The sequence below is a fragment of the Poecilia latipinna genome, unplaced genomic scaffold, assembly GCF_001443285.1.
Source record: "Poecilia latipinna isolate Pla-1442-1.1 unplaced genomic scaffold, P_latipinna-1.0 Scaffold115, whole genome shotgun sequence".
Classification (NCBI taxonomy): domain Eukaryota; kingdom Metazoa; phylum Chordata; class Actinopteri; order Cyprinodontiformes; family Poeciliidae; genus Poecilia; species Poecilia latipinna.
Genome location: NW_015112731.1, coordinates 241,945 through 253,912, shown reverse-complemented (window position 1 = coordinate 253,912; position 11,968 = coordinate 241,945). Strand labels below are relative to the sequence as shown.

Sequence of the window (11,968 nt, the reverse complement as noted above, 5' to 3'; positions counted from 1 at the left end):
TATATATATATATATATATAGTGACGATTCTCCACATTATATATTCAGTTTAGCTTTACAGCTGCAGATTTACCGTTTACTGGCTACAATGTTGGAATTTGAGTTCATCCACTCCAAGTTATAGTTACCACTCCTTCACTGTACAGCAATAGCTTGAAAGTGTGATTCAACACAACAAGTTTAAACAGTTATTTTATAACGTTATAAAATTTTTTTTCTTCTTCTTCCTCCCAGGAGGAGGACCCAGACTGTGGCGGGGTGTCCGGCCTGACCCCCTCGCTTTGGCTGATGGTGGTCATTCAGGTGGTGTCGCTCTGGGCTGTGACTGATTCGAGGCACCATGCCATCCCATCATGACCTCAGAAAAACATGATCTCTAGCCTCCCTCCAGATCAACAACAACATGGCTACCAGCATCCAGAGCTGCCACCCAAAGCAAACAGCCGCTCGAAACAAACACAAAAAAAAGAATAAATAAATAAAAAGAAGAAGAGACTGAAGTTATTTTGTTTTCAGGGTGTTCTCAAAGTGTCTTCATTTGGGTGATGTGGACGAAAACATTTACCAGAGGACAAAGGGTAAAGGGATTGGACGTCAACTATGACTCTCGTTTCTTCTCCTGAGAAATGAAGAGATTCATCGTGATCGCCAATTTTCAAAACACAATCTGTTTGTCTCTGAAAGAGATCGTTTCAAGCATTGGTTCAGTGGCATAACTGTTGGCATACATCGTGAGTGGAGTGGCTTGACTATTAAAGATGCCGAGAAGAATATTACCCTTAGAGAGAATAAACGTTAAGAAATTACTTGCAGTACTTAGTTTTTATTCTGGTTTTCAACTTTCTACAGTAGAAGCAAAGTCGTACATATATTTTTTATTATTATTGTCCTAGAGATACTTAAAGAGAAACCCACATTTTCACGGTGTCTCTTACAGTCCGACGTTCTTTTGCTGGCATAACCCGTCTCCCGAGCGGAAACCATATCCTTAGCGACATTCATTCACAGAAGCCAACTCTTCTACTGCCGCAGAGAGCGCTTGTTTATGGGTGTGGAGTTTTAACGTTCGAGTTAATTTTTGAAATTAGCTCTGGAGTTACGCGTTTGAATTTTCTGCCTTGGTTTTTGCTTTGTTTTTAGGATTGTTCCAGGGTAATCTTTGTTGCCATTGCGCACATTAAACCAATCAGGAGACATCCGGCTTGTGTCCTCTGAGGCTCAGTGGACAAAATGTCTAGTGCCATGTGGACTGCGTGACTCTGACAAACCCTCTGTAGACTGTAGCTGCTAAATGGAGTGTACTGTTGGTTATTTGAGTGAAGTGTCTGTACAGGGTTGATGCATTAAAGAATCTGAATGAGGTGTAAGCGACATTTTCTGTGGTCATGAGGGGTACATTTATTTATTTTTTGCTGTCATTGTATAATTTTACTGTCTGAATTTAAATTCAAGTGCATTTGGTCTCCAGTTATTTAACAGCCCCGTTTCCAAAACTGATCCCTCCCTGGAAATTCAATGGAGGACAGAAAAAAAAAAGAAGTCTTAAATTGTTCTGGGTTCTTTTTTTTAATGTTTGGAAGTTGCAAATGTTTCTCAGCGGTAGCAAGAGTTCTGCATTCAGAAATAGAGCAACACTTCCAACCGTCCAGAAAATGTTTTTTTTTTAAGAAAGGCAAAGTAAGTTCACATTGATTATTAACATAGTTACCACTTAATGAACCATGTTTTAATTTAGGTTTGTCAGGAGTTTAGCAATTGGTCCGTTTAACAGATTAAATTGAGTATTCTAATAATTTGCTTGTTGCTTTTAGTTGCATGCTGTTTCTGTTTCTTTAAATTGCCTACAATACATCAGCATTCTTAATCCTTTTGATTGCTCCTTTCGTTTTGTTTTTTTTTTTTTTGTGTTTTTTTTTTTTCAAAAACGAGCTGCTGCTGTTTAGGATATTTTAGTTTTTTTGTGCCTTGTCCTTACATTTGTTACATGCCCTGTCAAATTTCTTGTACGCCTCGAACTTTGGTTCTCACCTACAGATATCGCATTAGTGTTCTGAATACTTAAGCCGATACATTTAGTTTTGTGAAGAAACGTTTTGTTTCTGCTTCCTTCCACCTCATCTGTACGCTACTTTACAGTGGCACGTCAAATAAATTCACAATCGGATACATAGATGTTTGTGATTTGCACTGTGACGAAATGTGGCAAAATTCAAGGCTTATGAATACATTTTCCAGACACCAAGTATATGCAAAATACAACCATATATTTAAAAACAAATGTTTGATTGAGGTCACTGTAAAAGTAGACAGAAGCATGATCTTATTTTCTTTTTAGAAGAATTGATTAATTTCATGAATGCACTAATTGATCAAAAAGCTGCTTCCAAGCAAAACAAATCTGCCAGCTTCTCGAGTGGAAACAAATCAAGTGTCGGCCTTTGAGAGCCACATTGGAAATCTGGGCCTCCCACAAGTCTAAGCGTGTCGGAAATGATTTGTTTTTGGTTGCCAATTTATCTATTTGTAACATCGGGAGGATTTGTGGAATATGCCCCAAACAGGCTGGAAGTCATGCATCATAACCAAGCGTTAAATTCTCCGCATGAAGGCGTTCTTTTTAAAGAAAAAAGAAAAAAACTTCACTTGATACTTATCCATTGCTTTACTTGCAGTTTGAGAATCAGGAATTTGTTGATGTCCCTGCGAAACTGATGCATATAAAATAACTGTAACCAGTGTGGTTACATTTGAAAATGATCCCTCCTGTTGACATTTTACATCAGATATTCTGTTAGAAACGGAATCTGATTACGTTGTAAAATATCCACTCTGGGGGGAAAAAAAACTAAAAAAAAACAACGGTTTGTCATGCACTTGAAACAAAGCCAGGGTATCGGTGTGCAAGTATAAGTTTATGTTCTGTTGCATGTGTGCAGTAATCATTTTTATGTGCTGATCTAAAAAAAAAAAAAAAGTTAGACAATTTGCTTTGTTTCATAATTAATCATGAGCATCTTTTGATTTTCAGTCAAAACTTCATAAGCAAGGATTTCATTTCTGTGTGACAAACGTTTTGTTGGCGGCAGATGAGTGAGTTTTTGGCATTATCATAAAACCAAAACTCGTATAATCATCCACTTTAAAGGCTGTTTGAGGTGCACTTTTGATCCTGAAGGCATTTTCTGTAACTTTAGCCTTCTAACAACAGCAGTGTGGTTACAATTGTATCTATTCACCTCTTCAACTATCAGGAAGTGCCATATAGTTGAACTTGTATTCTCTTGTGGAGAACCTGTTATGATATAGCTTTTATGCAATGTTACTGAGGCACGACTCAAGTATCTGAAATTATATCCCTGTGCTGCATGGAGATGGCTGATGAAATCCGGTGTGCTTTGCTGTTTTAAAATGTGTAGCCTTGGAAAAGCATTATATCGTTGTTGTCGAGCATTTATCCACTGTATAACAAGGTATGATCAGCTAATACTGCCCTCCTGTTGAGGAAACAGCATTTGGCTTTACTGCATACAAAAAAAAATCCTGACTAATGACGTTTAGATGCACTGTTCAAACTGACTGATGCCTTCCATGATTGATGCACCATACCAGTGGTTTAGCCCATTTTCTACAAACTAGAAATTGAGCAATCGTTTCTCAGATATAAAATGGTAGCTATCTAAGGGTTTTCCTGTGATTTATTTCTTAAACTTGGGTAAGCGCTGATGGGTTTCCCTCCATTACAAGTGAAACCCTCAGACAAAAACTTCATGATACCATATGACTAGTTTTTAGCATCACTATGAAGTTTAAAGTTCTGGTAGAAGCACTATTTCAGTGCTAACTTGTTTACATGCTCTGGCTAACATGCTAATCTGCAATGGAGAACATGCTTAACTATACCATTAAAAAAAAAAACTAGCATAAAAGCTAAACTGCTACTTTGCTTTTATGTAATAGTTTGCTATGTTGCTCTTTTTAAATTAACTTAACGTTGTACAGTTTTTTTGTTTTGTTTTTTAGCTAGCAACTAGCTAATCAACTAGCTGTCAAGCTACAGGGAGTTTTGTCTTTTCATGGCTGTGTTGAAAACAATAGCGGTGCAGATTAAAAAAGGTTTAATTTTGCTTTGGTTCTTTTCTAAAAGGCTATGGAAGACTGGAAACTTTTTTTTTATGTTTTGCCTTGTAATAAATATTACAGTTAATATTTAATATTACAGTTCATATTTAGCTGTAAATATTTCCTGACAACTCCTTCGGACTTCTCAACCACTTCTACCACCTCCTATTACAGCCTATTTATGCGATATTGACACAAAATCAGCAGAATCATACCTTCTGGACATGTTTGTTTTCTATTACATTGCTACACTCTCCAGTAAATGCTGTATAGAATTATATTTTCTACCCACTCAGATAAGAATCACCTTTCTTGATTTTCTTAAGTATCCTGGCTTTACATACAGCTGTCTATTAAAGACTACCTCCTTTCTACCAAAGATGTCATAGTGCCAGTACCAGTGTGTACTCAGTCTTGCCTTAAAGTGTATTTTTAATTAGTCTGAATATCATATAGACTGAAAGTTTTGCGCTTTATCATGTAAACCTGCTCTTATCTCCCCCATTTGCCCATGCCACTAATACACCAAATGACACTAAAACAAGCTTTCTAGTGTTGTGTTAATCCCTCAAATTTACTACAAGTAGACAGAGACATTGCAGATTACAGACGTCTCTTGACAGGATTTACTTTATTCTCAAAAATGTAATTTTCAAGTTATGTGTAGTGTAGATATTTGCTGATAAGTCTTACTTTATGCAATTAAACGTGCACACAGTTTAATTAAGCCCTGCTTCGTAAAGTGACACTTCATGTCATCCCAATAAGCCTGTATTGATTAGTGCTGTGATTGTCCAAATGAAATTACTCCCTATGTTCTGGACAATTCAGTTTCCTCTGTTTCCTTTGACGTGACGAGATACGTCTCTGAGAAGAACCTCTTAATTCTCGATGTCTATCTCTACGTGCATGTGGAGTAGTTTGCTGAAATGCTACATTAATGTTAGCATGTTTTTTTCATGTTTTGATATGACTAAAATATCAAAACGTTCTAGTGCTGTTGTAGTTAATCGTGTGCAGATAGAATTAAAAAAGCTTGCTCTCCTGCTTGGAGCCTTTCTTTGAACATTTAAAAATAAAAAACAATGACTTGTGTTTTGACTGCTCTCTGTAAAAGCGTCTTCTGAGGAGCAGCATCTGACACAGACGCTGGAAGCTGCACAAATCAAAACCACGTGCAAAAATATGCTAGAATTTTAAGGAATTGCACAAATTTGAGCTACACCATTAACTTAAAATTTAAACAAATATGAGGAGTTTGGACAGGAACTCTGTTATAGATAATTTAATGTCTTAATCAGACCCTAATATGACAAAGTATCATTCGAACGCTGATATTTGACCTTGACATGTTTTTGATGTTCATCTTATTCCCAACTACCGTGAAACCACAGGCTCTTGTCAACTTGCCTCCAAAACACTTCCACATATAACAGACTGTGTTTGATTAAATACTATCCAAACAAATTCTATATTTAAAAAAAATTGTCAATTTATATTCTTCCATGTAGGAATAATAAACGACACATTCAGTACATTTAAAATAAAGTGCGTACAAGTTGTAGGTATTGGGCTAAGAATGCTGGCATGGTTTGTCAAGTCATTTTTGGCAGGAAAACGATGTATTTATTAAATTAGTTTAGCTAAAATCAGATGCCGTCACCTCAGGAACAATATAAACTCAGTGTGGTATAAAATGTATCTGATTCTGTTGGTGCTCTCTATACAGATCATGTGGGTTTGCCTTTTTCCTTCTGGAATTTTGACGACTGCTTTGTGGATCGTTTTGTTTGCTTTCTGAGTTTTTTTTTTAGTTTTTTTTATCAATGTCTATTGTGCCATTTTATTCTTAGAGAATATTCTTGATGGATGGACCCATCAAGTCACTCCCTGTGTGACTCAGCTTTGGCACTCTTGGTGGACAAAGAGTCTCCGGCAACAGTACTTAAGTTGTGGAGGTTGATTGTTTCGAAAAAGAACATGTAAATCAAATGGGGGGCGAGGGGTAAATGAACAAATTGAACATCCCGGGAGAGAAAAGTTGATGTCAAATGAGGTATATTCATAATAAAATTTTGCCATTACTCTGTTTTCTTAAGTTTATACTTGTGTGTGTGTGATTGTTTCCACAGCAGATTTTTTTGTAATCACATTTTGAATACACTTTTTTTTCCATCCGAACATGTGAGCGCGTGATAGAATGTCACAACAAAGAAGCTAGCACCACAGCATCAGTTGGCAACGACCTGTAAATTTACTGTAATTCCCGTTTTACATGTTGACCAAATAGTGGCTCCATAATTAATGCAGTTCGCTTCACACTTGTACCTGAAACCAGCTGCGTCTCAAGTCTGCAGTGTCCTGGAGTTGCTGGGTTTTTGTCTTTTTTTTAACTGCTCCCAAAAGACAAACCTTTCACTCATTTTGCTCTTTATTACGCACATTAAACTTACCCTGGTTCACGAGGATAACCGGAAATTCTTACGGCGCTTTGGGAGATTCTGAACGAGACCAATTTTGATGTCATTAGTGTTCATTTTTAATGAAAAGGGTCTTTCTTGCCGGTAGCCCGGGAGCTAAATGACTGCACTGGGACCGACGGTTTAAAATTGCGGCACCGTGTAAAAGTTTTCATACCCCTTGAACTTATTCACGTTTTGTCACTTCGTTAAGTACGGACTTCCTGCGCTGCATTTTACTCGGGTGTCGTGTTACCAATACAAAGTAGTCTGTAAAAATAGTTCATAGTTTTCAAAAGGATGCCAAGTTCAAAATCCAAGAAGCCATTTCGATTCAGTTTCCGAGTAAATACTTTGTGGAAACAACTCAACTCACCGGTTTCCGTGAAGAAATGCACACCGGATGCCACGATGCCCCACCACACGCGGAAGGGGAAGCTCATGATGATGAGCAGCACTGGTTTTCAACCAGATGTGGTGTTTGTATTCAGGCAGAGGAGTTGCATTTTTATGTCATCTAAACCAAAGCATCTTCATACACACATTGCGTTATCCCCTGCATGACCCGAGGCAAACTGCCAATAGGAATTTTTATCACTTTGTGTGAACAGCAGCTCTCTCCTTACCACTTTTCCACGAAGGTCATATTTCTCAAAGCAGTGGATCTCTGCAGCTCCTCCCGAGTTACCAACAGTTTGCCAGCTCCTCATGTGAATGTTTTTTTTCTTCAGCCTGTTTTACCATGTGTGACTATCAGTTTGGTCTCCTTTCGAGTAGAAGTCGCTGGATTTGCTGGTCTTATTTACTATTAAATTAAAAAGAATAAAAAAAATACAGGGTCACAAAAAGATGAATTTGAGTTCTACCATTTTTGGGAGATTTCAATTGGTCATTACAAATTATTTTTTTTAACTCCATTTATAGCAGCCACCTGTGCTGGCAGGCAAAAATCTAATACCACTGTTGAATTTTGCTTGGAGTTCGCACGAAATCAGTCCAGGAACCATAAATGGCCACCTGGCTGCACTTTGGACACCCTTGGTCTATTAAAAAAAAGTACATATTGAAAGAGAATACAAACCCGAAATCTATTTCAAAACATCTGTTCAAGCATAGTTTTTTTTTTTTTTTTTTTTTTTGCAATCTGTTTGTTGTTGTTTATTTCTTTGCATTCTGTTTCTTTGAGTTAATACGGGCATAAAATTTATCATCACGCTCAAGTCATATTTCCTTGTGACAGCACCCTGTCTAGCTCACATTCCCTGACCCCTTTCCTCCTCAAACTCTTCCCTTCCGAAAGTGTTTTTCCTTGTCTGTCACGGATGAGCTGCGATGTCAACAGCCCACGGAGGATTTCCTGCCAGCAGCTCTGTGTCTTGCGTCTGGCAACAAGATGACCCTGTTGGTTTACACTGAGAGGTCAGTTGTGTTGTGTTTTTGATTGTTATCCAAAGACTGTGGGCTCGCGTCCCGGCGCATCGAGCCCCCTCAGCCCCACAAGTACGCAGTCTGCAGAGTAAATAAGACCGGTTTGTTGTGCAAGTAATTACGTTTCAAAGCATTAGCCGTTCTCTCATTACACCGGCAGGTTTATTTGCGCAAAGACGGGCTTTCCAATCAGTAGAAACGGCGTCACTGGAAAACCATTGAAGACTTTATAAATCAGGAACCTGAAATCTCTCTGGTGAAATGCGGCGTTCCTTATTTTCCTCCCTCTCCTTAGCTCGTGCCTTTCATTCTTTGCTACTCGAGATGAAGAAGATATACTTTCTCTCCGCTCTCCCTTCCTGCTCTGTGAAAGCGATCTGTTGGTGGCGACTACCTTTAGTTTATCAAAGAGCGCGTTTGTCCCCATGTGGAACCTGTTTCGTGTCTGCACAGAGTCTGCATTTGTGCACAAGTGAAACAAACCCGGTTTACTTTTCCGCAGAAGTCGCCAAGAAAGATTCCTACATGTTTCCTGGGAGAGAGATGGAGAGAGAGAGAGACGGGGGAAAGAAAAAGGGGGGACGATTTTTTGTGGGTTAAGTTTAGAGGAAAACGGACAACCTCGAGATAGAATAAGACCACCAAGGCATTGTTGAGGTTTCCTTTTGTTTCTGCATCATTTCCACGTCGACTCCTCTTCAGCTCTTCCGTGTAATTTTAAAGGTCTGACTTCGGGGCTCGGGAGAGAAATGTGCAACCACCCTAAACCGCAATGAAGTGAACCACTTTTATTTAACTCTTCCTAAAGGTGCTCTCTTTCTTGACTGCTCCGATTTCTTCCTTCTGCTTAACAGACACTAAAGAGGCTGCGGATATGATCAGCGTTTTTTTTTTCTTTTTTTTTTTTCTACGCCTTTCATTCAGAAGGTCTCTGCCCTCAGGGCTCAGCGGCATCCAACTCTTGGCATGTTCAGACATGCGATAATGATGGTGGATATTAAAGTAGGAGTTCAGCTTTCTTTCATCTAGCCCAAATAGCTCCTGGTTGTTGGGTTCGGTTTTGTTGTCCGATCCTTAACAAGAAAATCCCTTTGACTACACTTTGGTTTATGTAAAACGAGAAACAATATCCGGCCTTATTTATCAGTTTTAATCTGTCATCGTAATGTGCAACACATGTAGTTTTTCGACCCTAATATAGAGGAAAACTGCAGCAAATGGAGGCAATTTCAATGCTCTGTCCTGTTCGATGTTGTGGATTCGTCTTTTTCTCTAGACTATTTCATTCTAGGAATGTTTTTTTTTATCCATAAGTGAGGAAAATCGTTTCCCACTGATGGAAAATAGCCCGTAACTTTTAGCTATTCTTAGTCACACTCAATTTTCCATTAAAAAAGGTATACATTTTTTTTTTTTGTCTAACGGACGCCTGCTTTTGAAGGCGGTTTGAGGATCTGATCAGGAGGATTTTTGGGTTCTTCCCTTTGGAAGCTCTCCGGACAGAACTCACTGGTCGGGATTTATATCCCTGCTGTGCTAAAACCCCCTTGAGAACCTGCTGGATGAGCTGGAGGACATCCTTAGTCTTTTTTCTGAAATTCTAACCTCAAATAAGTAAGCGGGTTTTTATTTGAATTGATGTCATTTATTAGGAAAATTTGTGAGGTGGACAAAAATCTGTCAGTTTTATCAAAACCCAATCTACTAGAAACCATGTGAAAACTAAATATAATACTCTTGTGTGTGAGTATTTTTATCGGGTAACTTACCAAGTTTTTATGTAGTTCTTTTTAACCTTATTAGTGGTTTTCCCCTTACTTAACCAGGTTGTGTCCCACTGAGATTAAAAAACTTATTTTCCAAAGGAGACCTGCCTGATAAGCAACATAAGATTTTCCCATAAATGGGAAAAGTTAGAGCTAAAAAATAAATAAAAAAAAAACAGTAAAATTTACAAGACATGATTGAAGTTTCCTAGTAGACTATTAAAAAGGTGCATCAAATAACCTCAAATACTTATAATTTGGATTTCCAAAAGTTCAGTTTGGTTGTTTTCCAGGTAAGTCGCTGCTTGTTCCATATAAAAGGAGCAGAGTGGCCCAGAGCCTCTTTACCAGTCAAAGTCTCTCTCATATTTCCAAAACAGCTTAGACTCCAAATGTCCTCCACCTGCTTTATCACGTCTGTCTGACTTTGTACTCCGTTTGGGAACTGTGTCACTTCGTGACCCACCTGTTGGTCATTAATGTGCTTGCTTTGTTGTAACTGCTGCAGTCTGGTAGCATTTGCTTTTCGTGCTCCTTTCATGTTTTTTTGGCCGAGGAGAAAGTGAAGCTCAGGTGGAGATCCCAGCTGTCTCAGAGAAAACAGAGGACTGAGCGCAGCAGATGTATTTACTTATGCTACACAGAAGGTCATGCTAATGTTTTTGTGCGTGCGTGTGTGTGTGTGTGTGTGTGTTCCTGAACCTGTACACAGAACCTCCATCCTTTTTACATTAGACCCATCGGGAGCAATTGTTGCAGAAAACCTTTGTGTCATATGAACAAAGCGTGCAGTTAGTTAATGTCTTGATAGCATTTAGGACTCAACCAGTTGGCTTGTAAATATAATCTGATATTTGTGGAGACTTACCAACCTAAAGTTGAGTATTTACTGTAATTCTTTAAAAGTTTGTTTGTTTTTTTTAACCTCCCTTGCAATACTTTTACCCTCCCGCATTCTTAGAGCGATACTTTGGAGGACAACTGTCATGATTTAGTTATTTTGGGATTTTCTGTGTTTAGTCCTGTTTCCCCGAGTCTCTGTGTTTTCCTGTCAGCCCTTGATTGTTCCCAGGTGTGTCTCGTTCCCTTGATTACCCCCACCTGTTGTCTCTGTCTCTTGTCTGGTCCTTGTCAAAGGTATGTTGTATGTCATTTGTCTGCCTGCCATCACAGTAGAACTGTAAAGTCCTGTGTTGGTTTAGCTCTCGTTTTCAGTCCTTAGTTTTTCAGTTGCCACCGGTAATTAGCTGTGTGCTAACTCTCTGCCGTGCTGCCTGTTCTGGACTGTTGAGCTCTCTTCATTAAATCCAGCATCATCTTTATCACAATCTGGGTCTCTGAGTCTCTCCTCACCACCTCGCAACCACCACACCTGACAACAACAGGGAAGGGATGGGGGGTGTCCCGTCAGCCTGTCAGTTCACGCAACCCCACACACACACACACACACACACACACACACACACACAAAACCTTGTCAAACCCCACGCAGGGTCAGTGCGACCTTGCCGAGACCGCGCACAGAATAAAAAGCCTTTCCATCGTATCCTGTCTCTTAGGGCTGTTGGAGGGTTAAATATGGGTGAAAGTTTAATAACCATTTGCTATTTACTGAAACTTGGCATGCTCGATTGTCTTTCTAATCTTGAATAGTGGCAACACTAAGATTTGCTCAGGCTGAAATGTACGTGGTTTACAGTTGGGATTTAATGAATGGAATATAGATCAAAATTAAGATCAGACAAATAAGATTGTTTTGAACAGTGAAAGTGTTGCTCTCTCAAGAAACAGAACAACTAATCTGCTTGTTTACATCACACGAGCCAGTTCTGGAAAGGAAATGATCTCTTTTTAGATAAGCGTAGATTCCAAACTCAGCAGCGTGATGCAGCATTAATCAGTCATGCAAAATGATTATCTGTGACTCACCGGCTCACTGTCTTTGTGACCAACAGACAAAACAGACAAATTCGTCCTGAGAGTGGCAAATAATGAGTCACTTTGCTGCACCCGCCAACGTAGGACTTTTATGTGCTGGCACTGCTCAGAGACTCCTAGCAAATAGATACAGCTGAAGTTACGTAACAGTCGGGTCGACAGCTTAACGCTGGTGGACTGTGAGTTATTTCCTGTGCTGTGAGCCACAGGTGTCTGATCAGAGAAGTCAGTCAGCACATTTTAACCATGTGTAATAAC

At 39.1% G+C, this 11,968-nt stretch overlaps 1 protein-coding gene across 6 annotated transcripts in view; it reads left to right on the top strand.

Annotated features, from left to right (window-relative positions):
• The window catches only part of cacna2d1a (calcium channel, voltage-dependent, alpha 2/delta subunit 1a), an 88,723-nt gene extending 85,890 nt beyond the window's left edge, over positions 1-2,833 (top strand). For all 6 annotated transcript variants that reach the window (XM_015028160.1, XM_015028161.1, XM_015028159.1 and 3 more), the window contains one exon: positions 235-2,833. In XM_015028160.1, the coding sequence (XP_014883646.1) occupies positions 235-271 (37 nt within the window). In that variant the 3' untranslated portion in view covers positions 272-2,833. The remainder of the gene's footprint in view (positions 1-234) is intronic.
• The last annotated feature ends 9,135 nt before the right edge of the window (positions 2,834-11,968 follow it).